The sequence below is a fragment of the Ambystoma mexicanum genome, chromosome 10, assembly GCF_040938575.1.
Source record: "Ambystoma mexicanum isolate Mex_15411 chromosome 10, UKY_AmexF1_1, whole genome shotgun sequence".
Classification (NCBI taxonomy): domain Eukaryota; kingdom Metazoa; phylum Chordata; class Amphibia; order Caudata; family Ambystomatidae; genus Ambystoma; species Ambystoma mexicanum.
Window position 1 is genome coordinate 1,264,986,171 of NC_090932.1, and position 27,737 is coordinate 1,265,013,907.

The window sequence follows — 27,737 nt, forward strand, 5'->3', positions numbered from 1 at the left end:
GTCAAACTATCCCTCCCCCAGACGTTCTCCCACAGCTTCTTAATCATCTACAAACCCCCTGGCTATGACGGACATTTCTCAAGCAGCCTCTTGGATTTTATAGCCACCATCCAAATAAACCACCCCGCACTCACTCTTCTAGGGGACTTCAATATCTGGCTTGACATTCCCACCAACTCCATGACCCACTCACTGGTCGACTGCCTAGATGCGCTTAACCTTCACATGAACGGCCCGACTCACTCTAAAGGACACACCCTTGATGCCATCTTTAACTCCCACGACCAGATAGATCTAAACCCCCCTGTACCCATCATCTGGTCGGATCACTTCATCATCCCTTTCTCCATTCGCTCAACCGTCCCCATACCCATACTTGAACCAGCCGCTCCCATCCACCACAATTGCTGGAAGAAACTAAAGATCCTCCCTGACCTAGCCGAAGCCCTGCTTGAAACGCCTCCCTCAACCATCCCACGTAATGAACCCTTAATCATCGACTCCTTTGACTCAATATCTCACCAATCACGCTCACCCCCACTTGCCAATCCTCTGCTCGCCCTGGACTTTATCGCAGATGGTTTACACCAGAACTGAAGATTGCAAATCAACTGCATAAATCCCTCGAACGCAAATGGCGGAAAGATAAAAACGACCCGAGTAGATCCACCCTCGCCCAGCACCATCGCCATTACAAAGCCGAATTCCGAAAAGCAAAAAAGGCCACTACAATTCTCCAATTCTCAATTGTGAAAACCGCAGCAAGGAACTCACAAAATTTCTGAATTTGTCAAACCGACCTGTACCTCCGACCAATCCACCCCATCTCAATCACTCTGCGACTCGCTCGCTCTCTCCACTTCTACACCACTGCTCTCAACAGAACAACTTCTCTTAAACTGGCCCTCCTGTCCCTGTCACATAATCCATCCGCCCTACCAGTCACCCAAAAGGCAACAACAACCCAAGCCACATTTCTAGACCTTCTCTCTGCTTGGAAACCATCTGGCTCCCCCTTTTACCCCTGCCCCGCCTCAATCCTCAAAGAAATATTCTCATCCACCTGCGCAGGAGAGTACGCAAGAACCAGCCTAAATGACTCGTCACCTCAGGAATCTTCCGACGCCTTCCAAACTGCACATGTCAAGCCTTCCCTCGACCCCAAAAACTACTGCCCATCTCAAACAACAGGTTCCTTGCTAAACTCATCGATCGAACCGCATACTCCCAACTAAATGCCTTTGTTGAATCCAACAACCTCCTAGACACTGCACAATCAGGCTTCAGACCACGACACAGAACTCTGACCTCAATCTGGGACGATCTTATGGTCACTGCTGACTCTGCGGGATGCGCTTCACTAATCCTCCTAGACCTCTCTGCCGCCTTTGACACAATCAACCACTCAATCCTCATTGACCGCCTCCACTCCCTAGGAATCTGTGGAAACACTCAAATGGATGGCCTCCTTCCTCAATAGGAAACACCCTCCTCTCCACCTTTGCTTCCGTCGCCCTACCAGTCAATACCGGAGTACCACAAGGAGCATGCCCATCAGCCCTCCTGTTCAACCTCTATATGTCCACCCTCCCTGGAATAATCCGCCCGCACAATATCCTGTGCTATAACTACACCAATGACACCCAAATAATCCTAAAACTCCTCGACACAGACTCCAACTCTCAGCCCGACCTCGCAGCCTGCCTCCTTGACATTGATCGTTGGATGACTACAAACCACCTCCTCCTAAACCCGACTAAAACCGAAATCATGGTGTGCGGCAACACCAATCTTCTCCCGCACCCTTTACCTTGGCCCACATCCATGGGAATGCCACCCACCACCTCGGCCAGTTAAAAAACCTTGAATGCACCCTCGACTCTGACCCAACCCTCTCTCGCCAAATCAACGTCTCCAAGTCCTGCCAGTTCCACATCAAAATTCTTAGAACAGTGGCAAGTCTGTTAGGAAACGAGAGGTACGGAAAAATGCGTCTATCTATTCTAATGTCGAGACTGGCCTATGCTTACTCCCTCTAGCTCGGTGTCCGAACATACCACCTGATTAAATTACAAAGAGCACAAAACGCTGCAGCAAAATTGCTTCTAGCACTGGGCCCAAGAGACCACACCTCTCCAGCTCTCAGAACTCTCCACTGGCTCCCAGTTGGACGAAGGGCGACTTTCAAAACACTATGCATCACCCACCGATTGTGCACAAAACCGGCCCTCTATAACCACAGGACAAGCTTAAACCCTACCACCCACCGCGCACTAAGATCAAGCTCTGCCCTCCTTTTAGTGACACCAAACACCAACTCAGTCAGGATAGGAGGATCCTCGTTCTCAGCCTTGGCCCCCACTCTATGGAACTCACTACCACCCACATCCGACACACCGTAGACGTACCTGTCATTCCGCAAATTACTGAAAACGTCGCTCTTCCCATAAGGAGTCGATGCATAGAGCAAATGGAATGAATAGTCACAGTAAACAGAAACTCAGGGTTGTTTGAACAATTAAAATAAAAGAGCAAATGGAGTCGATGGAACAGATTGAGTGAAATGGATGGAATGGATGAAACCGAGGCTGAAACCGTTGGAATGATCAAAACCGACCAAGTGGACGAAACGGATAGAGTGGATGGAATGGATGGAACGCATAGAGCGGATGGAACAAATCGAGCAGACGGTACGGATGGAGTGGACGGAACAGATCGAGTGGACGGAACCGATGGAGGACGGAAAGGACGGAATGGATCAAAGACATGGAGTGGATGTCACAGACGGAGCGGATGTCTTGGATGATGTGGATGGTGCGTATGACAGATGTTACGGATGTAGCAGAGGTTACAGATGGCGTAGATGTTACGGATCTGGCAGACGATGCAGATGGTGCAAATGTTACAGATGTGGACACCACAGATGTTAGATGATGCGGATGTCACAGATGCTAAGGATATCACAGAAGTTGCAGATGTCACGGATGGTACCGCTGATGCGGACGTCACGTAAGGTGCGGATAATGCAAATGTGGAGGATGGTATGGATGCTGCAGCGCATGTTACAGATGGTACATACGCTACGGTTGGTGCGGATTTTACGGCGGATGGTGTGGATGCTAAAGATGGTACGTATGCTATGGTGGTGCGGATGGTACAGTTTGCGACAACACCTATTCACCAAGACGTTACCAAATATCTGTAGCTCCTATATATGCTATGTACCTGTACCCCCATATTTATCTGTATCCCATATATACACCCCTATCAATCCTGTCACTTTATATACGTATGTCGCTATGCAAGTCTACACTATCCTGCTCACGTGCCTGGTCTTGGGCGCTTTACTGATAACCACCATATCACACTACTACGGTTACTCTCTCCTATACACCATCACTCAAATAAAACACACCTATACCCTGATAATTCGGCCGAGCTTTTCACATACGAACATGACCCCATTGTAACAGCCAGACTGCATCAGAGGCCATGGGACGCCACGCAAACACCAAATACCCGGAAACAACGGAGGGGCCCGCGGGAAGCAGTGAGGTGGACACTGGAAAAGCAAAACTCGAACCTGAACGTACAAGCCGAAAAGAGGAGAAGGAAGACACTGAAGGAAACAGTCAATTGTGGTCGGGGGCAGACCTGGGTGCCATCCGTGAATTGTGTTGCCTGAATGCGGATAGTGGAAACCCTAATGCACGGCCGGTAGCGGCGTTGAGAAGTGGCGAGGAACCTAGGGGCAAGAAATGCGGAAACCAAAACACAGGCGAACAGACGGAACAAGGGTCTGCCGGCGTGTTCCGCAGTACGAACGACCAACAGGGAGAGGTTGTTGGGCCAAGACGGCACAAACGGGGAACGGAACAAAGAGAAGCAAAAGAACCGTATAACCTCACCCTCGTAAAACAGAGAAAAGAGACCAAGAAGAAGGATATTAGAAGGTCTTTATCCTTACCAAAGCTAGAGACCTTCGACTGTAAAAACTCCAATCTTCACCTCGTGGCACATGGCGGAGAGACATCATGGCGACTGGGAGCACGGAAGGAAGGGGGCGGGGCTTGGGAGGGCTTTTATATCCTCGGACAGAAGGAGTCCTGATTGGGTCAAGAGTGGCCGGCCCCTATATAAAGCAAAGAGAGAAGGACTGATGGGGAGTTCTCGTTCTCATTTCAGAACCGGGTTGGAAGCGAGGAGTGCACAAGTCCATATCAGTGGTCTTACGAAGACTAAACAGAGATTTCAGCCTTACACTCGCAGAAACCCCATCAGAGTCATCTCGGCTGGAAAGAGAACTGATACTTGAATTAACGTTTTCCTTTTCATTTCTGAATTAGTCAATAAAGATTGATTTTGGTTAAACTTATCTACCTAGTCTGAGTGGTCTGTCACACCCATGAACACCTCATCACCCTAATAAAACAGCTAGCTGAGCACATTCTGGCTAGCTTAGGCGTTACTCAGGCCTAACGCAGCCAGAACCCAGTCTGGGTGTCCACCCTCCAGACTGAACACATCCAACTGATTTCCTGAGCACCACACCTACCGCCAAGAAGCAGCTATCATCCAACAACCACACCAGCTGCACAAACATCCGGTGCGCCCACGCACCATACGACTCTCTCTCTCTACTGACGAACTACGGTTCCAGAGGGCGTTCAACCTACCAGCGCTTTGAGGTCATACCAATGATATATAAGACGCTATATAAATGCCAAGTAACATAACATACAGTCCTTTCTCCATTCCAAGATAAGTCTGGCTGCTCAGCTATTGCTACCAACAAAACAAGTGTGGTTCTGGCCTATTCTAAGAGTTGTAACCCTGTGTCAAGCGTGAGTCTTCACAAGTCCCACTATTAGTGAATGTTTGTAAAACTCCAACATATGTATATAACACCCTCCTTCAGATGTATTTATTTACTAGCCAATATACCCAGCGTTGCCTGGGTTTTCCTTCCCTCATAGGTACAGGTAACTGTGCAGAATTTGGTGCAGATTGGTAAAAAGGTGTGGAATTATGTAAGGAACAACACTTCGCCAAGCAACAAACAAATTTGGACTTTTGCTGAAATCCGGGGAAAGGGGTGGGGTTTCCAGATGTCATGTAGCCAGTAATATCCAGAGGGTCCTAACAGGACTGTGCACAATTTATTGCAGATTGGTGAAAAAGTGTAGAATTGTATAGGGAACAATTCGGTATTTATAAAGTGGATATACAGCAAATGGTGCTTCAAGGTGACAAGACAAAAAGGGGGGGGGCAGGTACAGGGAAGTAAACAATAACAGTCCTACTAGTTATTGTGTCATTCGGATCGTGCAAGTGCAGTAGCAAGAAGTACATGGGGAGAAGGGGGTGGGGGTAAGAGTGCCGGTCGGGGTGGAAGGGAAATAACAGAGTGGGAGGGAAGTGCAGGGCAGGATGGAGGCATGCAAGTGCAGGGGTGGGGGGGGGGGGGAGAAGAGAGAAGAGGGGCCCTGGGGATAGGCAAGTGCGAAGGGGAGGCCAGGTGGGCAAGTGCCAGGGGATGCAGGGAGTGAGGACCACATGCTATGTGCAAGGATGGGGGTGGACCAGGCTTGATAGGGATGCACACCCTGCCAGGCTAGTCTGGGGAAGGGCTCCCGGTAAGGCAAGTGCAAGTTGGGGGAGGTGCAGGGGTAGACTGGGAGAGGAGGGCCTGGTGCCCTGTAGGACTCAGAAGAGACGAGGCAACCAGTCAATGAGGCAGAGGGGGTTAGTAGCAGGGGAAAGGGAAGGAAGAGGAGAAAAGGAGGGTATTGAGAAGCATCCGGAATTTAAGGAGACCGGCTCAAGCCTGAGAGGGGCAGCAAAGCCATTCCAGGGAGAGGCCCCTGCTTAAGAGACCCCCACTCTCTGCTTGGAAAAGCATCTGATCTGCAGAGAGTTGGAGCTAGATGACTGAAGGGGTCTATCAGAGGGATATTTAAAGAGAGTTGGATGCAGCAGGGTCCCAGGCCCCAGAAAGCCTTGTGGGTGATGCAGAGGGTCTTGAACTTGATCCTCGCAGCCACCAGGAGCCTGTGGAGATTTTTAGGGCTGGAGAGAGGAAGTCCCTGGGCTTGAGGCCAAGGATAAATCGTGCAGTCCTATTCTGGATTAGGTTAAGGGGCGAAGGGAGGATAAAGGCAGATGGAGGAAGAGGCTGTTGCAGTAGTCCAGTCTAGAGAGGACCAGAGCTCTGGAGACTTTGCGTTTCTGGGGCAACGTGAGGAAAGGGAGAATGCCTCTGAGGAGGTGCAGCTGAAAGTGAGCCTTCTTGGCAAAGTCTGCGATGTGAGGCGAGAAGGAGAGGAGTCGAAGATGATCTCAAGGTTTTTAGCCTTACAAGAAGGTGAGGGGAAAGGGACCCATGGAGAATGGCCAGATAGTAGGAGGGAATGAGGGAGCAGGGGTCCCCAACAAGAAGGATCTCAGTCTTACTGGCATAAAGGCAGAGATCGTTAGCACTGCACCATGCCTGAATAGCAGTCAGTCAGGAATGAGAGAGGAAGATGAGGAGGGAAAGGAGGGAAGCTTGAAGGAGAGCGGTGTATGGTCTGCATAACACTGGAAGTTAGGAGAGAAGGTGGATATCAAGTGGGCCAGATGGACAAGGTAGAGGTTGAAGAACCACTGCAGGTGGAGGAGGGAAAAGGGCCCAGCTAAACTTGGGACAGTCAATGGGAAGGAGATCAACTAATCCAGTGCCAATTCTGTGATGCCAAGGGTATCATGGAGCAGATTTATAAGGTTGACATGATTGACCGTATCAAAGGCAGAGGAAAGATTGAGGAGGATGAGAACAGAAGGAGAGTTGGAATCAAGTCTTCATGGGTGTTCAGGAGAGCATTTTCCGTGCCTATGGCTGCTCTGAAGCCAGTCTGGTGGTATTGGAGACAGTCAACAGATTCATTTTGGTGGATCAGTTGGGAGATGACCAGCTTCTCCAATAGTTTGCCCAAGAAGGGGGTTGTGGAGTGCAGTAGTTGACAGGACAGGTCGACAGAAGGCTTTTTAAGGAGAGGGAGTGCTTGAGGGGTGGTGGGAAGGAGCCAGTGGCAAAGGAGTGATTGCAGAAATCAGCCAAGGCTGGAGCAAAGCAGGCAATGTTGTCCTTGATAGTTCTGGAGGAGCAGTGGAGCACCTGTTGGAGGAGGCTTTTATAGAAAGGACTGGTTCAGAGACCTCATCCAGTGCTATAGGCGAGTAGGAGGAAAGGGCAGGGGTGGTCCAAGGGAGGCCCGAGAGCGGGTGAGCGAGGAGGGCGGGGAGTAAAGGAGAGTGAGAAAAGGATGTCCTGAGTTTTGGTTGTGAAGTGGGAGGCCAGTGCAGAGGGCCTGGGATGGAAGGGTATAAGTGGAGTCTGCAGTAGGATTGGCAAGTTCCTTGCTGATTTTAAAACTGACATTCTAAAAACGTGTAACCGATAGCTGTGAGATCAGTTAAATTAAGGGTGACTGCACCACCACTAGAACAAGACCTTGTTCTTCATTACCTTTGTCCACTTGTCCCTGTTGGCATTAGAAAGCACCCCGACCCCCACCCCACAGACAGGCACTCTGTTGCTTTAATTTTATTTCACCTTACTGTCATTCTGGGAGAGACAAGTAAACAAATGAGCCTCAATTCCTCCCGGTTTCCCGCTTTTGCCGATGCATGTGCTCGTTGTGAAGCATGCCGCTTCCTTCTGGTATGTAGTAACTTGTTATGCAGTTTACTCTGAATCTAGCGATCCAAAAAGATCAAGGAGCCGTTGCTCCTAGATAACGCCACGCTGAGTATACAGGCAGCTCCAATCATGTGGAATGGTGAGATGCTGTGAAATATTACTCAGCCCAACAGTAGACCTTTCCTCAATGCCTCACACCTGCTCCCAGCAGAGCTTGGCATAGCCTAGCAGGGGGGTGAGATGAAGAAAGGAAGCTACAGCAACCAGAAGTCAGCCGTGATGATCCAGAGGAAGTACTGTGGAAAAGCACAGGCACCAGTCTAGATCATGTGGCAGTGTTTCTAAACGTATGACGATAGAGGACGCATCGAAACAAAAGTAGTCAGCTCACTCTGTATCTAGCTGTAGAGCCAAGCACCATAGGACGTATACGCATCAAGATTGCCTAGGAGCAATCATCATTTAGAACGTGCTTAATACCAACGTGTGGTTTCTAAGGGCAGGATCGGGATTCAAACCTGTGTTGCGCTGTGTTGTCTTGCTTCGAAGACAAACGTGTTGCCCCTGAGCTATCCTTTCTCCCCACCATAGCGGCACAAGGCCCAAACTATCCTCACTTTATGTTCCTAACAACTGTGCCTGGCCAGGCAGTAACTACTTTCAGTAAATACTCAGGCTTGTATATTAATAGAGCTAAATCTGAAGTATTCCCACTAACACCCGGAACCCAGCCAACATGAGCGGCTTTAACTGGGCTCTAGACTCACATCTGGGGATAATAGTCCCACACATGTATAACCACATTTTCGACTACAACTATGGGTCATACATGACCCCGACTACAGTCAAAACTGGCAAGGTGGGATAAGCTGCTGATGTCCCTGCTAGGCAAAATCCTGCTTACCAAGAGGACTAAACTCACTAAATTGCTATACCTGTTCCAAAACATACTTATGTAGAACTAGTAAGCCTATGCACATAGTGTGTGTGGGCATCGGGCCCCTTTAGAATGAAGTGGGATGGCCCGGCACAGCCAGCCGTACACCAAGGGGGGCCTTGTAGCATCCGATTTTGACCAGTATTTTTCTGTGGATCAGGCACACTTTGCAGGTTGCGGATGCGAGCAGGCTCCCCTGCATGTTAAATTGGAGGTGGAGGCGGCAGGAGTAGCTAACCTGCAAACCCTACTATTGAACAATCACTATAAACCTGCGGCGGCGCTGGGCCCAGTACGTATCACACTCCTGGCCTGGAGAAAGCCATTACACAGCATGGGGGTACTCACCCTGCATGAAAAGAATTACCCCCTCTGGTGCAGCCCGGCACTAGACCCCACAATGGACAGGGCCATTAGGAAGTCCTAGCAAGCGGCACATTTTCACACACCGGGGGACATGTTTGTAGAAGGGCACTTCATAAACTGGAACGATGCCAAACTAAGAGTGGATGAGAGGCCACTTCAAGCACTAGAGCATACTGGGCCACATTGCTGCTAGAACCACCCTCACGTGTGCCCAACATACATACTCAATGCCACAGGGGTTAGGAAAGGAGTGTCCTCCCTGCTTGGACTGGTGCAACAAAATACACTAGTATGTTCAATGCCAGGCTCAGATAGGGCCAGGACTAACAATTGGATTTTGCAGAGGCACAATTGACGGGAATATATACGCTGAAGTTTAGACTTGCCTTTTTCAAAATTCTTAATAGGCTACACCATGACCCACTAAAACTAAGCATTTCATTCCAGAATGCGAAGGTTGCTGCCCCAATGTCATGGGCATAGCTCTGACGTATTGCATATGTTCTGAGGTTGTTCGGAACTGAGCACTTAATGGTCTGAAGTCTGTGCAACACTAACAAATATTGTAGATGCCCAAGTTATGGCATCCCCACGCACTTGTATATTCGGAGTGACTGGCAAAATGTCTATTGTAATCCGCAGGTTGTTGAACATAGCTCTATTTTTAGCTAAGCATTTACTGAGATGGAAAAGCAATTTGCCACCAACTGTTAACGAGTGGATGTCCAGTATGTCGTGGGCCAATGACATGGAAGAACTTTATGCCACCCTCTTACCGTTGGGCTGCCGCCCCAAGGATATTTGGTCCGCCCTTTTGGACTATATGCATGTCCAAGCAGAGACGGCTCACAGCCAAGTTGCAGGATCGACTACAGAATGATGTGCATAATATACTGTCATGGGACATACCATGGGTATGTGTACTAAGTCTAACCTCCTCATCTTTTGCTTCACCACGCAATGTATTTTATAAGTTACCAAGTGCTCAAAAAATAAATTGTTATAAAAAAAAAAAGATCTGGAGGCCACCAGGGGGCACAGGCAAGATGGCTGCCTGACTGCTGTGCTCCGTCCCAAGCCCAGGGAAGATTGTGGTGTTATGTTGAGAAACTGGCTAACACGCTCACATATGTTGAGATTCCTGCGTGAGAACATGTAGCCAACTAGAGGAGCCTGTGCCCCAGCACCTCAGAAACAGCCTGGTCCATATCAGCGTCCTTTCCGCCAGCCCCACGCACCATAAACTGTGAGGGAAAGTGCGCAGCTTGTTTCGGATGTTGGAGTGGGGCGCCGGCCCCGGCGGTCCCTGTGCGCACGGACAGCCTGAAGTGTATAGAGGGACCCTCTGGGAAGCCGGGCCCGGCACTGGAAGCACCTATGGACTTCTGGGAGATTGCTTGGGATCGGGGGGCCACCCCCTTGTTCTTTGCCCCCCCCCCCACGCCGATCGAAGTTGAGACCGGACCATGGGGTCAGTGCCCCCTTTAAGAGAGCGAGGGCCAAAGGATGAGGAAAGGGGCTCTGGAGAGTGCAGGGAAAGGCCCCAATGAGCATGAACCACGGTGCCCCGCTACACATCGAACACTGACAGACTGATAATTGAAGGCTACAAAAACTCTTGGGCCAGGCACCTGGCAGCCGAAGGAGGTCCTGTTCAACCATCTGACTGGCCTCTACACTGAGGGGCACCCCTCAGCCCTGAGGGGAGGGAGTCTCCTGATCAAAGGCCCGGGAGGGGAAACCCACCCATTGGCCCACCATGAGAAGGGGTGCAGTAATACTAGCTGAAAACAAGATATTGGCAGGGGGACACCTCAGACCAACAACAGATATGGTTGCCAGTCCCTCTATATCGTTGGACACCCGCCAGTCATTAGCGCCTACTCGCCTCTCTAAACAGCTGCCCCACTGAAGGTCATAGGACATAGCGTAAGGAGCAGGGCCTGTGGGCAGGTGAAAACATGGGACTTTGGCCAAGTTTCAGTTCCAAGTTGAGGACGCTGTGATGGAACCGGGGAGCGCACCAGCGGCGCAGGCGGAGCTAGGCTCTATAAGAATAGACATCTAGACCATTCTGGAGGAGATTCGGGGGATGAGAACGGACATGGGGGCAAGGCTGGCTGATTTGTCAGCTAAGGTGTCCACTTTGGAAGACAGGATGAATGGGGTCGAGGCCAACCAAACGTCCACAGGGCTTCCTGGAGACACAGATGGAGGCACGCTTCATGGAAATGTAACATCGGGAAGAGGAGCTACACCTCAAAGTTGACGATATCGAAAATCGTGAGAGGAGGAACAATCTTCAGACTTCTGGAGTCAGAGGGCAAGACATCTGTGGGCCTTGAGCATAAGGTGCAGGACATAATAAGGATGGTCCTGGGAGAGGGAGCCGGTGAGAGGGTCATGAAAGACAGGGTACATCGGTCAGGTGGCCGAGCACGTGGCCCCTGCGCGGTCTTAACTCGGATGCACTAGTATGGCGACAAGGTGAAGATTTGAGAGAGCTAAACGCCCGAGGGGAAATAAAATATGGGGACTCGAAAGTGGCCATCTTCCAGGACCTTTCGGCTCACACGCTGCTGAGACAGAAAAAGTGTGGGGGCCTCACCAAGTGGCTGCAGGAGAAGGGGGGTCAGGTACCGTTGGGGGATATCCATTCTCACTGGCGTTCGAATAGGAGGGGGAAGAGGCATCACCTGGTAGCCGAGTAGGACATTCAGAGGATAACAGAAGACCTGGTTGGGAGTCGGGAAGGTCCTTTGGCACAGCAGAGCCAGGGGGGCTGGATCCTGCCCAGGGACCCAGGGGTCCAGAATAAGCTTGTGGAAAGCAAAGGGCGAAAGGTGGATGAAGGTTCCAGAAACTGAATACACCATCCCCGTGAAAAGAGGACACCTGAGGTGCTGTATGTTGCCCCATCTACTGTTAGGCAGAAACCTGTGCAGTTCCCTTAGGGACCACAGCAAAAGATTTAAGACTACAGGTGGTTGGCAGTAAACCCAATTGGTAGCAGTCTGTACCACCCAGATTTACCTGGTAGCTGTGGCTGAGCAGTCAGGCAGTATGCAAAGTATACTCAATAGGCACTCAGATACAATAATACAAGCAAACACTGACCAGAGCTTTGGTATCAAAGTATATAATTATTTATTTAAAAACACAGTTGAAACACTCCGGCACTCTGATTGTAAAATATTCTAAACACAATTACTATTTAGGAAATATATACCCCTTTTTCCCCATCAGAAAAATCACAGTAAAACACCACTTATTTTCATACAGAGGTGATCGCTTGACTAGATTGCACTCTAATAAGTTTGTGAAAAAAGGAGGGAAAAAGACAGAATATGAAGGATTACACCACTCTACGATTCAGGAACACTATTAGCAAGGCAGAGAGCAAAAAGTCACTGGTGAGCCAAAGTCCAAAGGCTGGGCCCACTCTTAGAGAGAGCAGAGTACAAATGCGCCCAAGATCACACAGTTACACTAGGCTTAGAAAGTCTTGCAGTGGGTTCAGAAAAGAGTTTAGAGGGGCTTAGAAAAGTTTAGCCAGGGTGTCCCAGGCTATCCCAGGTTTGAAAGCCGGGGGCTAAATCTACCCCGTACAGTCGGTTGCAAGGGAAGCCCGGCGGGACACGGTACCTTAAGTGGGAAGGATCCTCCAGCCGTGGCAGTTCCTGGTAGTGGGTGCAAGTTGTGTCGTCGTCCAGGGGAAGAGAAGATCTCAACTTGGAGGGAAGATGAAGGTTGTTGCACTACCAGGGCAGAAACCAGCCGCGGAGTTTTCCGGTTAAAGGTGGTACCTTTGTCTCGCGGTCGTGGTAAAAAGTGATATCCCGGTTGCCGGGGTGCTTGGCACGGGCAAGGCTGCCACGAAATACGTCGGGAAAGCGAAAAGACGGTGAAACTGTTTATCCCCACCAGTCAAAGGAAGAAGACTCTCTGGCGGGAGATCTCCTCTGTCGTTGGGAAAAAAGTGGTGAGACGGTCCAGCAGGGCTCCACCGGTCGTGGTGTCGTGGCAGGTCGGCTCAGCTTCTCCCTTGTCGGATTCTTAGGTCCTGTGGCGACTTCTGAAGTTCCAGTCCCCAAAGCCCTGCTTTTATGCAGCAAACCCCCATTCACTCAGCCTAGCTGTCACTCAAACATGCTAAGTGGTGAGCCGGCCGGCTCACCACTTGGGCCAATCAGGACGGAGTGCGACTTGAGTTGCCTAGGCAACTCAGTCCAGGGTGCCTAAATTTCCCTCCACCCCCTCCTAAGTACCCCAGACATAGTGGCACCACTTTGGAGGGCTTCTGTGGAGAAGCCCGCCAAAAAGTGGAACAAAGGGCTCGACTTGGGTTGGAGTCACAGAAGAGACACAAACGCCATTTTAGAATCAAGTTTTGGCAAAAAATACCAACCGGGGAATTAATATTAATTAAATAAACCGGCGGTATGTTCGAGGCTACGTAAATAATTAAATAAAGATAGTAGCCTAAAACAATGGGAAATCCCATAGGAAAATATTCGCGGTTGAATATAAAAAGTAGTATCCACTGCCACCAGCCAAAACTCGATCAGGGGGGATGGAGACGTGCCCCCTCGACTAACAGACCCTGGGGTAATCGAATTGCCCCAGCCAGTACGTCCACAATATGATGGTTTGTACTGGTTCTGTTCAGAATTTAAGACTAGTAAAGTCAATGGTGACTTTACATGCCCTAGGAGACAGTAGTCAGTCCCAGGGTATGGAGTCTATACTGGGGGGTCACTATGACACCCCTGTGTTACTGCACGGAGGGTGCTGTGTAACACATCACAAAAACACATGAAACCCTATGGAGTAAAAGACCCCATAGCCCATTAAACACATCTAGATTCAAAGAAACACACTCAAATCATGCCCAAGAGTGAGGGTAAGAGAGTCTCACTCTTGGCAGGAGAAAAAAAATAAACCCCAAAAATCCAGCAAAGCTGCTGGGGGACGCACTAGGTTAGGAAATTCAGCCTAAACAGAGAATTCTCCCTAACATCTACACACTCTCTGGGGTGCCTTTGACGTTCAGGGTGCCCAGATGGGAGGGGCTGATCACGAAATTCCCACGGTTTGGTAGCTCTTTACTGGTGGGAAGGAAGGCCGGTGATGCATATGTTGTGAGGTTTTCACATGTTTAACTTTCGAGTGTGTTTTGAGGGCAAGTATTACAAGGTTGCGAAGGGGGTAGAGGGGACCAGGGAGGAGGGGTCAGGGATTTCCACTTGGTGCAACAGTGGTGTAAGCGACCCCCAGAATGGTTCAGGGATAAGTGAGCGGTAGACATGCTGGACTAGATACCCTGGGCGGGGGACGAGTCCCTGCTGCTTCGTTGACCATGCCCAGTCCGACTGGGAGATGGACGCCTCAATTTGGGGGCGGGGGGGGAGAGGGGTGAAGGGAGGGAAGGGAGGGGTAGGAGAGTTCAACACTATGGAACCTGACTGCTGAGGTGCCCTCGGGGAACAAGAGAGGAGTAACGAGCGAGGGGAAAGAAGGGATAATGGTTGAGGGGGCGGTGGGTACGCTAAACATCAAGGGCCTGAACTCACAAAATAAACGGTCATTGACTAGCAACATGTTTCGATGCACTACAGACGAGGGGCGGAGTCACCGATAAAGGGCAAGGAGATATGAGAGGCCCAGAAATTCTCCCCTAGAAGGAGGCGGTGGGTATTCTGTTGGGGAAAAGCACTCCGCCTGACAGAGATTGAGGTCAGAACGGGTTTTGGGGGACGGTTTCTGGGTATAAAAAGGCACGTGCGAAGGGACAGGAGTTACGCTAGCCACCCAATGTGGGTGGAGGGAGAGATGCTGCTGTGGGGGGGGGGATTTTAACCAGATAAACCCCAAGTTGGACTGTTGGTCCGCAAAGGGGCAGGGGAAACGAGGAACAACCAGGCACAGAGATCTGAGTCAGGAAAACGTTTGGGTCGACGTGTGGTGACGATTCTGGTCGGGACCTAGGGGGCTACACGTTCTTCACCCCCCCCCCCGCATCAGTCGTACACCAGGATTGATCTCCTCCTGGTACCGTGGGAACAGGAATGCGAGGTAGGGAACCCGAGGGTGGAGGCCATCACATGGTCGGACCATGAGCTAGTGGTGGCAGATTGGCGATTGCCGGAGGGTAGGCGGGCGTGCAAGTGGAGGTGTAATGATACCTTGCTGAGGAGCCCAGTCTTCAGGAGGAGAGGAGATGCAGGCCTTTTTTTTTAGATCAATGACAACAGGGAGACAGGGTTGGCAACGGTGTGGGAGGCAGAAAAGGCCACCTTCCAAGGCATGTTGATTGCGGAAGGAGCCCGGAAGAAATCTGAAAGAGCCCCGATTGAAAATAAATTGCGTGGGGAACTGAAGACCCTCCGCCTCCAACTAACGCAATGGGGAGCAGACAGGGAAGCCCTACTGAGCGACATGAGGGACAAGAGACAGGAGCTTCATAGAGTCCTAATTATGGAGGTTGTCAAGAAAATGCAATACACCCGGCAAAGATATTATGAGAGGGGGGGGGACATAGAGGGGACTCTCTTGGCGCATAGGGTGGGAGGCAGACTGGTAGACAGGAAGGTGGAGGGAATCCGGGATGGAGGGTGGGGGAGACATAGCGGCCTGTTTTGCAGAGTAGCGGCCTGTTTTGCAGAGTTTTATGAGGGATTATATGCTAGGTCTACAGAGGAATCGGAGGTCGATATGCAACTTTACCTAACCAAGCGTGGCCTCCCCAAGCTGATGGGAGAGGAGAGGGACGTCCTGGAGGGGGGAGATAACTGGGAGGAGGTGCTGGAGGCCATCAAGAGATTGAAGGTGGAAAAACCCCCAGGAGAAGACAGCGCCACGGCTGACTTTTATAAGTCGTTTCAGACAACCCTAGCGAAACCATTAGCTAAGTTGTTTAATCAGATAGCGGGGCGAGACAATACCAACGACATTCCTACAGGCCATGATAGCAGTTATAACAAAATCAGGGAACGACCAAGCGGACTGTGCTTCCTACAGGCCTATCTCCCTTGTCAACGTTGACGTTAAAATGTTCACAAGAATTATGGAGACACATTTAGAGGTGCACCTCCCCCGACTGATCCACCCGGATCAGGTAGGGTTTGTGCTCAATAGGCAGGGAGCAGATAACATGAGAAAAACCCTTCATCTGATGAGTTCGCCGATGGTGAAGTTGGGGGGCGCGCCTCTTGTCTCTTGATGCCAAGAAGGCATTTGACCGGGTGAGTTGGGCTTTTATGAGGGAGGTCCTTGTATGCTTCGGAATGGGGCCAGAGTGGTTGGGCTGGCTATCGGACCGGTACTCGCAACCCATGGCAAGGGTTGTGGTCAACCGGAGTGAATCAGGGTCACTTACACTGGGTACACGCCAAGGGTTCCTCCTCTCCCCACTGATACATGCACTGGTGATGGAGCAGTGGGCAGCAGAGGTCAGAGGCAATGATGGCATTGAAGGGGCTAGGGTACGGGGGTACATTGCAAGATAAGTCTCTTTGCTGATGACGGCATACTTAACATTACCAAGCCGTCTCACTCGGTCCCCCTAATGCGGGCCTCTGGTGCAATACAGGAAACGGTCAGGCTAGAACAGTTAACGTGGGGAAGTCGGTGTTTTTAGTCGGAGGACTCTCAGGAGGAACAGGAATATGTGGATGGGCTCAGCAGAGGGAGATGTTCCGGTATTTGGGGGGGGGGGTACAAGTGACTCAGCAATCCAGGGACCTCTTCTCCAGTAACTTTCTCCCCCTGTGGACGGCGGTAAGATGAGATATGGAGAGATGGGCAGGATTGGGGTGTGCTGGATGGAGTGGCCGAATTCCATTAAGATGGCGGTTCCCCCAAATTTCTTTTTATTTATTTCAAATGTTGCCTGTGCCGGTGTCCTTTGTTAGAGATAACGCGATACATGTTGAGGTTCCTCTGGGCGGGGAAGAAGCACAAGATCTCTTATGGAGGGGTTAACCAGGCCGAAGATGGAAGGCGGGAGTGTGATTCCGGACCTCGCTGCATAACAAAGCATCACAGATCCGAGTCTTGGTGGAGCACCCGAACCCGAGATCAGGTAAACAGTAGGTGGCAATGGACAATTAAGTACTAGCCCCTGTCACGCTGAATGTGGTAATGGGTTACCAAGGACCTCACCCTGAACAGGGTCCTGCGCCACCTGGTCCTGGAGGTTTTGTGGTCCGTATGGAAGGAGGGAGCGGATAACAGATGGCTTACAACATGGCCGTCACTGACGAGTTGCATATCAGCATAGAGGAGCCTTTGGCATTTCAATCATGGTACGAAGCAGGGCTCACTAGGGCGGGACAATTGTGGGTAGGCAATGTTTTCACAGCCCTTGAACGGCTGGAGGAGTGACGCACTGGAAAATACAAGTGCCCTGAAGACAGAACCAGCAGAATATGTATTGGGATGATTCCGTGTATATATTTCTGTAGCAATTTAGATTTATGCTGGTCCTAGAAACACATGAATACAGTGTTGGCACACTCTCCTTGCCCATGTAAATTAGGAAGGGCATAAATAATATCATTGAGGGTTAACACACAGACCCCCTAGTGGGGTACAGAAAGGGTTTTTGGTATATGAATTCCTAGTCCAGATAGACAAGTCATATATAAACAGAGGAATGAATTCCAAATGGTGGTGTTGTATAATTGTTTTTAATACAATAATGTTAAGTACAATGTGTTGTTAAAATTAAAATATGTATATTTTTTGATAAACCACATGGTTATTCGCCCTTCTTTTGAGTAGGGGGTTATCATGACCTGATGCATAGGTATCTGTGAATACTCGCTCTTAGTGAAAAGGATAGGAAGCTGGTTTGTGGGAATTTGCTGTTTTGGTATTTAATTGTCCTCTCCCACCCAGCCCCTAAAAAGAGGACTATCTGTAGCTCATAAGGACGGTTGTTATATTTAAAGTGCTAATAAAACTTTGATATTAAAAAATAATTAATCCAACTATGTACTTAAGTGCCATAATGAACATAAGAGGTTGCTACAGGGATATTAGATGAGTAGTGGAAAGCAGATTCGATACAAACAGAGGAGGCTTTTTCGATGTAACTAGCCATTTCCGGCGTGACATACGCCGTTCTAGCATATCTTAAAAGGGCAATAGCGATCAGTAATTCATAGGGTCACTTCTGTCCCCCTTCTTAAGTATCAGAAATATCACTGATCGCTTCCAGGAAGGGTGTGTAGGTCACACAGACTTATTAATGGTCATTGAAAAGTCTAAACTTATAGGGAACCATCTTCTTTTAGGGTCTCAGACACTAAGCGATGTGTTTGAGTTAGCATTAATTTAAGATAGTTCACCCTGCAACATATATATACACACATATATGCACTTAAGCTCAGTGATCGAAATGAGCGGGAACAGTCAGTTGCGCTGTTCCACTACTTTAATTTTTTTTTCTGTTGGCCATTCCTCTACTCTTTACGACCATATTCACCATTCTATATGGAGGATTTGTCCATTCATGCCCTTGTGCAAGTGTAAAGTTGTAATAGAAGCCTTAATTACTAGTCCTTTAGACTACTGCAATGCCCCAGTCATAACGGCTGGTCATATGTTGCACTATGCTTCGGCCTACCATCTCCCCTGCCGAGACATCCATTCGACTACTTTTTTCAGAACACTTCTACCACTGCTCTAACTGGGATAAGGGGGAAGAGTGCATTTCAGACAACCTCAAATTAGTATAAAGCATTCTAAATTCCAGCAGAGTGGGCCTCAGGCCTACATTAAACAGGTAGAATCATGTTCAATGCCCATTACATAGCTTGCTGAATGAAAAACTTTTTTTTGCAACTTTCCCTTCATAGTTTTATATGGGACCCCATACTTTCTGCTCTTATTTACTTTATTGCATTTGTACTGCACAGCAATGAACCCGTGGGCATGATGGCGCGGACGAGACTAGACAACAAGAAACATATACGCAGATAAAGCTGGGGGAGAGAACCAAAGATTCAACTGGGCTTTATTACAAGAGCCATGTTTTGAACTTTCTTTTGAAGGCCTCGGGAGTAGGTTCCAATCTAAGGTCCAGGGGAAGGCGATTCCAGGCAATAGGGGCTGCTGTGGCAAATGCACCCCTTTCCACTTTCAAGGATTTGCTTTTAGGAATTAAGAGCAGATTAGTATCCTGAGACCTGAGAACACGAGGAGAACACTTAGGCAGAATGTGTTCGTTGATGTAACTGGGCATAATGCCCAGAAGGCTCTTGAATGTTAGGAGCATAAGGCGATACTAGATTCTAGCCTCTACATGTAGCCAGTGTAAAGCTCTTCTTGCTGGTGTAACATGGTCACGCCTGGAAAGGCCTGTAACCACCCTCACAGCACCATTTTGGATAACTTGCAGTCGATTAAGCTCCCTTTTGCTGATACCAGTCAGCAAGCTGCAGCAGTAATCCATTTTTGCGCCTACTATGGCTCTCGCCAGTGTTTCGGCGTTGGCCTGAGAAATCATAGGTCTGACGTGAGTGAATAGTTTAAGGTAGTAGGTTGCCCCAAATACAACACTTCCCACATGAGCATTCATAGAAAGATGCTGATCAAGAATCACCCCTAGCGACTTAACTTTTTTAAGTGTGTCTAGTTTGACTTCGCCAAGCTGAATTTTGCTATACCTGGGGTCGAGTTTTAAGATCAGATTAGGGGATCCCACAGCCATAAGCTCCGTTTTAGTTCTATTAAGCACCAGTCCATTTTGTACCATCCAATTCTCGATACAGGTGTAGACATTGTTGATACGCTCTTCATCTTGTGTGTGGTCTCCTGTAAGGGGAATGATACATTGGGTATCATCTGCGAAGTTAGTGAACCCGATATTTTCATGCACCAGCATAGAGAAGAAGGGGACAGTAAAGATATAAAAACAGGGCTAAATACTAGCTCCTTGTGGGACCCCATACTCAATCGGGATGGTGTCTGCTTCAGCTAGGTCTGAGCATACACAACTGACCCTGTTTTTGAGAAAAGAAGCCACACTGAGAGGCTTTGGTGGAAAAAGCTGCCACTTGTTCGAGCCTGGTGACCAACAACGCGTGGTCAACCAGGTCGAACACGGCTGAAAGGTCCAGCAACATGAGCATGGTAGATACTCCCTTGCCCATGTTGGTAAGCAGCCTGGATTTTAGTTCCAGGAGGGCCGTTTCAGTGATCTGACCCGCTCTAAAGCCTGATTGCCGACAGTTAGTTAAGAATTGGATGGCTTTCTATGTGTTTAGCTATTTGTATATAGGCAATTCGGTCCAGAATCTTCATCAAGAAGGCCGAGTTAGTAATCGGCCTATAGTTCAAGGGGTCATCTTTGGGGAGGCCTGGTTTTTTGAGCAATGGAGTGACCCAGGAGCGTTTCAGTTTGTCTGGTACGGCACTCTTTAAAGGAGGCCTTAAACTGCAAAACGGCTTCCAACAAAAAAGGGGGACATGCTTTAATTATAATGGCCGAGAAGGGATCTCCCCTACAACTAGTTGTTTTCAAGTGTTTAACCACCTCCGGCAGCTCTTCCAGTGTAATTGCTAAGAAGGAAAATTCTGGAATTAGTGGGCTTCTAATGTGCTCCTGAGGTTCTGGGGTGTTAACTTCATTACTGGTGTTTGCCTTTTTAGGCTGATATTGGCTTCGATTCCCTGTAGTTTCAAGGCCATGGCATCCTGGATAGCCTGGTACCATTTCTGGTCTTTAATGACTTTGTTGACCTCGAGGACAGGCATCAATTCCTGCTCCTTAAGTATTTTAAACAATTCCTTGGCCTCTGATCGTGCTTCTTCCGTAATCCTATTGTTAAAGAAATTCTCCTTTGCATCTGCCTTTTGGCCACTTTATACAATCTCGCTGCCTCTTTATAGGCCACACGAAAGTCATCAGAATAATTTGTTTTCCATTTAAAGTACAGTTTACGCATAGCCACTTTTAGAGTGCGTAGCTCTGGGGTAAACCAGGATTTATTGGGGTAACAAGCTTGTGTTTTTTCACTTTCTCCGGGGCTAGACAGTTGGCAAAGTCATTGAAGGTTTCCATAAGTATGGTGGAGAATTCCTGGGCTGTTTCTGGGAGTAAATCTTTAGTCAGATGTTTAACTAGTGGGGAGATGTGTTGCAAAGTGAGCAATTTGGAATTACATCCCTTTGTTGACGGGGAGAGTTTGCTTTTTGGTTTGGCAGGAAAGAGCAACCGAAAGAGCAACCGAATTACTAAGTAATGGTCCGACCATGGGCAGGGCGAAGTGGTTAGATCAGTGATAGCTATATGCATTGCTGCAAGCCAATCCAAGGTGTGTCCTAGTTGATGAGAAGGTTGACTATTAAATTGGGCGAAGCCGAGTGAGCCCAAAGTGGCCTCCAGGTCAGCTCACTTTTGATCGTCTTGATGGCCAAGCCAGTAGTTTAGATCTCCCAATATAATGAAGTTAGTCATGAGGTGGTTGGATAGGGCAGAAACAAAATCCTCAGAGTGAGGGGGGGGGGGGGGGGGGGAGGGTCTATATAACAATAATAAGTTAATGGTGGTCTCAGCATTGATGCCTATTTTCACCTGTAGGGATTCTATACCTTCCAGTATATTAATGGAATTCCCTCAGATGGTGATGTGTTTTTTGAAGATCAACACCACACCCCCTCCCCTCCCCTCCCTACATCCCTGTCTGCTCTCAACATGGAGTAACCCTCAGGAATCGCCAAGTTGAGAGAAGGACCCGTGGCGCTATGTGAGAGCGCAAACATCGATGTCCTGCTCTTCAATATGCGCTGCTAGTTCTGTAGAATGTTTAAACAACTGGCTCCGGGGTAGGGCAGGACTAAACCCTGCCTCTCCCCTCTTGATCCCCATGATCAGCACTGCCTACTAACAGTCCTATGGTAGTGTCAGTATGCATAATAGCATTAGACCCATCTGGTAGTATGGTAAGTGGAGCTCCCCCCCCCCACCACCTGCAGCGTGTTGTCAGTAAGATTTCTGCAGTGTTCGGGCATAGAATCGTGATCCCTAATGTGGGACACCTGGTCCCCCTTGGTTAAGCCCTGGGTGGTCTCCAGAGGGCGCATAGTCACCAGGTGACTAGCTAGTGTGGAAATAACTAACTCGGTTGACCTACCCGCATTCTTTATGAGTGACATACCGTGGCATTCGCGCGCCAGGCTTTTCTGTTTTTCTGCCTCAATTATTCTGAGGACTTCTTGCAGGGCCATGATGCACAAAATCCTGCCCTGACTTTAAAGGAAGTTGTGTGTTTTTGTACGGCCCGGTGAAACTGAGTCCCCAAGTGGTGCTTCAGTCCTTGGACTAGTGGGAACAACTAGTCTCAATGCCTCCTTGAGGATCCATCCCTTCAGAGCCTTCAGTAGTGTCCCCAGACTGCCCAGTGGACTGACAAGCTCTCTTGTGCACCACCTCACCAAAACAATCGCAGTTCCATATTGAAGTCTGGAACTTTAGACGTCGCCAGCTTGTACCACAAGTCACCTTCTCCCCGAATTTCAGCTGACCACCTTTGAGGGAACCTGTCCTAGAGCAGCAGCTGTGATCGCAATTGGAAGGATGCCTGCTGTCGCCTTCAAACGGTGGTCATCGCTGGAATTCATCACACTCCATCTTGTGAAATGTCCAGAGGCGGCATGCTTCGCTGGATTCTGCATTTCTTCACTCCCCAACAGGGCATCATGCATTACCAGCTGACCGGAAGAATCCTTGAACCTGCAACTCCTGGGCACTTCCCACTGTAACAAACAGTATAAGATCTAGCCCCCAGCAACTCGCAGACGATCCAAAAGGACATCTGGTAAAATCAGAGTCGGGGGGCAAGAAGCAGTGTGCCGAACACCCCCCAGGCCTCCCCACCCCTCCCCCAACCCATCCTTCATAGAATAACATTGGGAGCAAGTCCCTTTGACTGCAATCTTCATTCTACTCGCCTTTGGTCATTGACCATGGGTCGGGTATTGTTAGGCAAGATTGTATGCAGTACCCTTTGGGTGCACTACAACAACCCTGACCTGCTGGCAATAGGAACCCAACATTTGGTATAAGTCTGTACTACACAGGTTGGAGGCGTGTTGAGCAGCAAGGCTTATCTCAATATGGGTCAATGTGAGCTGTAGGGGAGTTGCAGAGGTTCACAGTGGCAAGTATTCAAATAAATTAATAAGTGTGTGTAAGAGTTTAACAGTCAGAGTAAGCCTTCTTCAGAAGGGGGCAATATAATATTAACACAAATGCACTCCATAAATACACACTCTTAATATTTCTAAATCAGTAAGTACCCTTTTGGGATGGCCCACAGACACTGCCTACACCCTCAGGTGATTTCAATAGTTAGGGTGCTGGGGAAATTAATACATCACTGTTGCATTTAGAAAACTCTACAGAGGAGTGTAAAAAAGGGGGTTTCAGAATAAAACAAGTATTCACACAATTATTCTCAAGCAGGTAAGTACTTTCAAACTAACCCCCCAAATGCAAAGTCAGTTAACCCCTTCCTGCAAGGAAGACAACACATAAGCAGAGAAGAGTCATTCAGGGAGCCAGCCCAGCCAACGTCAAGTTAGCAAAAGTCAAGGTGAACTGAAGCTCTTCTTGCAGGTAAGTAAAAGTCTTGCAAAATTAATTAATTTATTTCCATTTATAAAGAGCACAACTGCCCTCAGGCATCGTGGCGCTATTACAGAATATTCACTTAGGTACAGGTTACATAAATACAGTTCTCACGGAGTGATACAGATGTTACGAGACAAAAACAGTATTTGTGTACCATGGTTACAGGGGAATGGCAGTAAAGAACAGCCTACTTGAATATTTTGGTTTTCAGCGCTTTTCTGAAACCCATAATAGAGGTTTCTTTTCTGAGTTTGAGTGGTAATGAGTTCCATGATTTTGGTGCCAACACTACGAATCTGGACCCCCCTCCCCCCTTTGGCTCTGTTAAAGGCAGGGATTGTGAGTTGGTGCGAGTATTGGTCACATTTAGGTCTGTCAGATTGTGCTTGCTGTATTCGTTCTGCTAGGTAGGAGAGTGCAGACCGAGATATGCATCTGTGCGTGATGGTGAGGGCCTTGAACAGTATACGTTCTTTGATCGGGAGCCAGTGGGCGTCTTGTCTGGCCTGAGATATGCTCTCTCCTAGGGATACGAAGAGCAGCTTTGAGAGCATTGTTTTGCGTAATTTGTAAAGGTTTTTGGAGGAGGTGCCTAGGAGGAGGACATTGCAGTAATCCAATTTTGCACCTTTGGTGGCCCTAGCAATGTTGAGACAGTTTTTGGAGGAGAGGTGGGGTTTCACAGCATTAATGATTTTAGTTGTGAACGCTGCTGATGAGATGTAACCGACTTGTCTATCCGTGGACAGGCTAGAGTCAAGGTACACCCCCAATGTTTTAGAAGTCTTTGTAGAATAAGAAGAAATCAAAGTAGGGCCACAAGCCGATTAGGCTTGTGAGATAAAGAAGCTGGCAGCAACTCTACAGATGCAACCAAGACAAGTCTCCAACAAGGACAAGTGAGGTTACACAACAAGAGGCAAGTTCTCCTAGACTGTATAGGAACCTTTAGGTTGAAGAAAAGTGCAGCAGATGACTTCTGTTCCTGTGCAGCTCTGTGGATTCTGGTGTTCCTGGGCCTCAGTTGTGGGGACAAGAGGGAGGACTTCTGGGGACTCCTGCACTGCAATGGGACTGTCACCGATCGCAACCGGCAATCTTCAAACAAGTGGCACTTCAGTGTTTCAGCTGCTTGCATCTACTGCAAATAGCAACACCGCGGTTCCTGGCTGTCGAGATGGGCTTTCCTTGCATCTGGGGTCCAGCACTCTGTTGAGGGGGCTGAGGCTGGGTCAGTCCTGCTTCCTGGGAGTGCAAAGGATCTTCCTGGAGCTCTTGGCCAGCTTAAAAGCAACACACACGATCTAGTGTTCCCCTCCCTGGCTATTTGGTTCCAGCAGCAACTGCAGTGGAATTTCAACCAGCTTCGAGAGGATGTCCAGGTGGCTTACTTTGGAGTTGATCGGTCCCACCAACTCAAGGGGAGACGTCGTCCTTGTAAGGCTTCCCTAGTCGAAACGAAATTGGAGTTTCAGCACAGCAGCAGGGCTTCACCGGGCAAGCCAACGGTCCAGGAGTTGCAGCAGGCGTCCTCTTCAAGTTCTTCTTCGGATTCCTTTGTCCAGTGGTCGACTCTGCCTTCCAAGCCAAAAAGCCTTGCCTTTTATGCAGGTTTCTCCCATTCATTCCAGCCTATCTGTATGTAACCCAGCAAGGTGGCTGTCCTTGCCGGACAGCCAGCCAATCACCTAAGAGTGCATTCCTGTCTCCTAGGAGACTAAGCACAGCGAGTTTTGGGCACCTCCCTCGTTTCCTGCCCCCGCCAGACAACCTGGAGCCAGAGGCTGGCTTCACTTGTGAATCCCACCAAAGACAAAACGAACAAAGGGACCAAACCTGATTTGGCGCGCAGAGTAAATCTCAAGAAGGACCTTTCCATAAAGAAATGTCAAAAAAAGACGACCAAGGCCATTTTGACAAAAATGCAGCCCGCGGTAAAAGCACACCACGGTAGTTAAAAGTAAACCACTGCCACCAGCCATTCATCGAGGAAAGGGTAACATAAAAATTGTTACACGAGAAGCTAGAAAGGGGGATACTAAGTAACCCCTCCAGCACCCTATTGTAAGATAGTGTGTGCTGGGTCTAGAAAGTTACAAGTGTAAGTAAAGTCAATTTCACTTCACTGTTCTTGGAAACAGTTTATCCAAGAGAAGGTATTTAAACCTGGGGAAATCTGAAAGACTTCCCTGTGCCACTGCACTGAAGTTGCTGTGTGACAAAATGTAAAACATGATGCTTACAGAGTTTGTCAGACTACGCAACCAAAAGAAACAGTGTTCAAAATCACATAATAATAATAATTAGGCATTTATATAGCGCTACGAACCCTCAGGTATCTGAGCGCTGCTTATTATTACTCATGGTGTGTGGTGCTCATTTATCGACTTTGGAAGGATGAAAGGCTGAGTTTGGCCCTGCTGGGTTTCGAACTTGCCTCACCAGGCTCTGCACGGATGTCAAAGCGAGCGTTCTACTCGCTGTGCCACTTGACCGACTATATAGAATTAAAAGTACAAAGTCCCAAAGTTCAGCAAAAAGAGCTGGGATCTCGAAGGTGGGAAGAATTAGCACATTTCTGAGAATTCTCCCTAGCAGGTATCCTGCCCGTGGGTTAACCTTGACACTTACTTTACCTTTGGTAAACTATTGAATAGCATTGACATAGTTTTAAACTATCACCACACAAGTCCATTGTATCATTTCTGAAGAGAACCTGTTCTGGTGGGAAACACTACGTTGAACCCTGTGACTTTTGGACCTGCACATTAAAATTTGTTGTGAAAGCAAGAACTCTGAAGACAAATGCAGAGGGAGACTTACTTTTCTCCTGTTCAGTAGCTGATGCGTCTCTTAAATCGAGACAATGAGAACCCCAGCTCTGCCGAGGTAGCAAGTAATATTCAATGGATATTGGTTCCCTTGGGAAGCAGGATTCTCCAACTGGCTAGGAGGTTGTAAACCGATTCATCCTAAGTTGTGCTTTTAAAGTCTTAAAAACATACCTGTTGGCTTTGACCAAGTCCTGTTGAAGGGGGACTTGTGGCTTTGTAAACCCCTTTCCAGCTGCTTCTATGAATTCCTAAGTCTAAGCCTTACTGCTCAGCCTGCGCTATCCAGAAGGTTTGCTTGAACCAGTTGTAAAAAACCCTTGTTTGTGAGCTACATTGACCTCTCTGAACCACACACCAGTGCCGATTCTGAAAATACCTCCCAACAGCGAGCATGCCACAAAGTAGTTACAGATCCCAGTTGGTTGTAGGTCAAAATGTTGAATTCCCCATTTTGATGTACTTACAAAACAATGGCCATTTTGGGTCTACTTTTTTGCTATAATTGGTGAATAAATGGATATACAAATCGATGGGGGCGGGGATCGAAACAAACCCCATACCCTCCTACTCTCCCATTACGATTTTGTTCCTCTGACCATTTTGGGCTTCCTTTCCCCCCCTATGCCTTTTACCAGTCCAGACTACTGCTGTGGGTGTAAAGTAATTAGTCAAACAACTAATCAAAAAACAGTCGGAGGGTATTCACCATTCGTTCACCATTCTGATCGAACATGGCCCTGCTTACTCCAGCAAACACAGGATTCCAATAAATCCTGAGATTCCAAGATTCCACCCCGTCACCTTGCATAATTCTGACAGTCTCTTGATCAGTCGACATTCCTATCCAACACTCAAGTGACCCACAAAAACGTACGTGCCACTGTTGAACTTGGTGAAGATGGATGCCCACTCAGAACCATTCTTTGCCAGGCGGTTAGCCACAATGTTTCGCAGCCACTCGAAGACCGTGCCCTTTGGTTTCACAAACTTCCACAGCGCTGGGTTGCTGTTACCAATTGTGGTTTCAAGGGTCACCTGCAGGAAACGCAAGAGGAAAGTCAGTGTTCCAGTAGATACCCACCAGAGTCAAACATTAACAAAAAGGAACCACGTTCTGAGAAACAGTGCGACTCTGAAATACAGCAGACATATCAAACACATGGTTCACTAGAATGTACATTTACTCTTTGCCATTCCATGTAAAATAAGAATTGAGAATTTTCGTTGAGGCTCTGATTAGGTTATGCCTAAGGAACAAGTTACTTACCTGTAACTGTT

General features: G+C 48.5%; 1 protein-coding gene across 1 annotated transcript in view; it reads right to left on the bottom strand.

The window, feature by feature from the left end:
* PLBD2 (phospholipase B domain containing 2) overlaps positions 1–27,737 on the bottom strand; it is a 212,580-nt gene that overhangs the window by 70,903 nt on the left and 113,940 nt on the right. Inside the window, exon 7 of the mRNA XM_069619232.1 lies at positions 27,334–27,494. Within this exon, the coding sequence (XP_069475333.1) occupies positions 27,334–27,494 (161 nt within the window). The remainder of the gene's footprint in view (positions 1–27,333; positions 27,495–27,737) is intronic.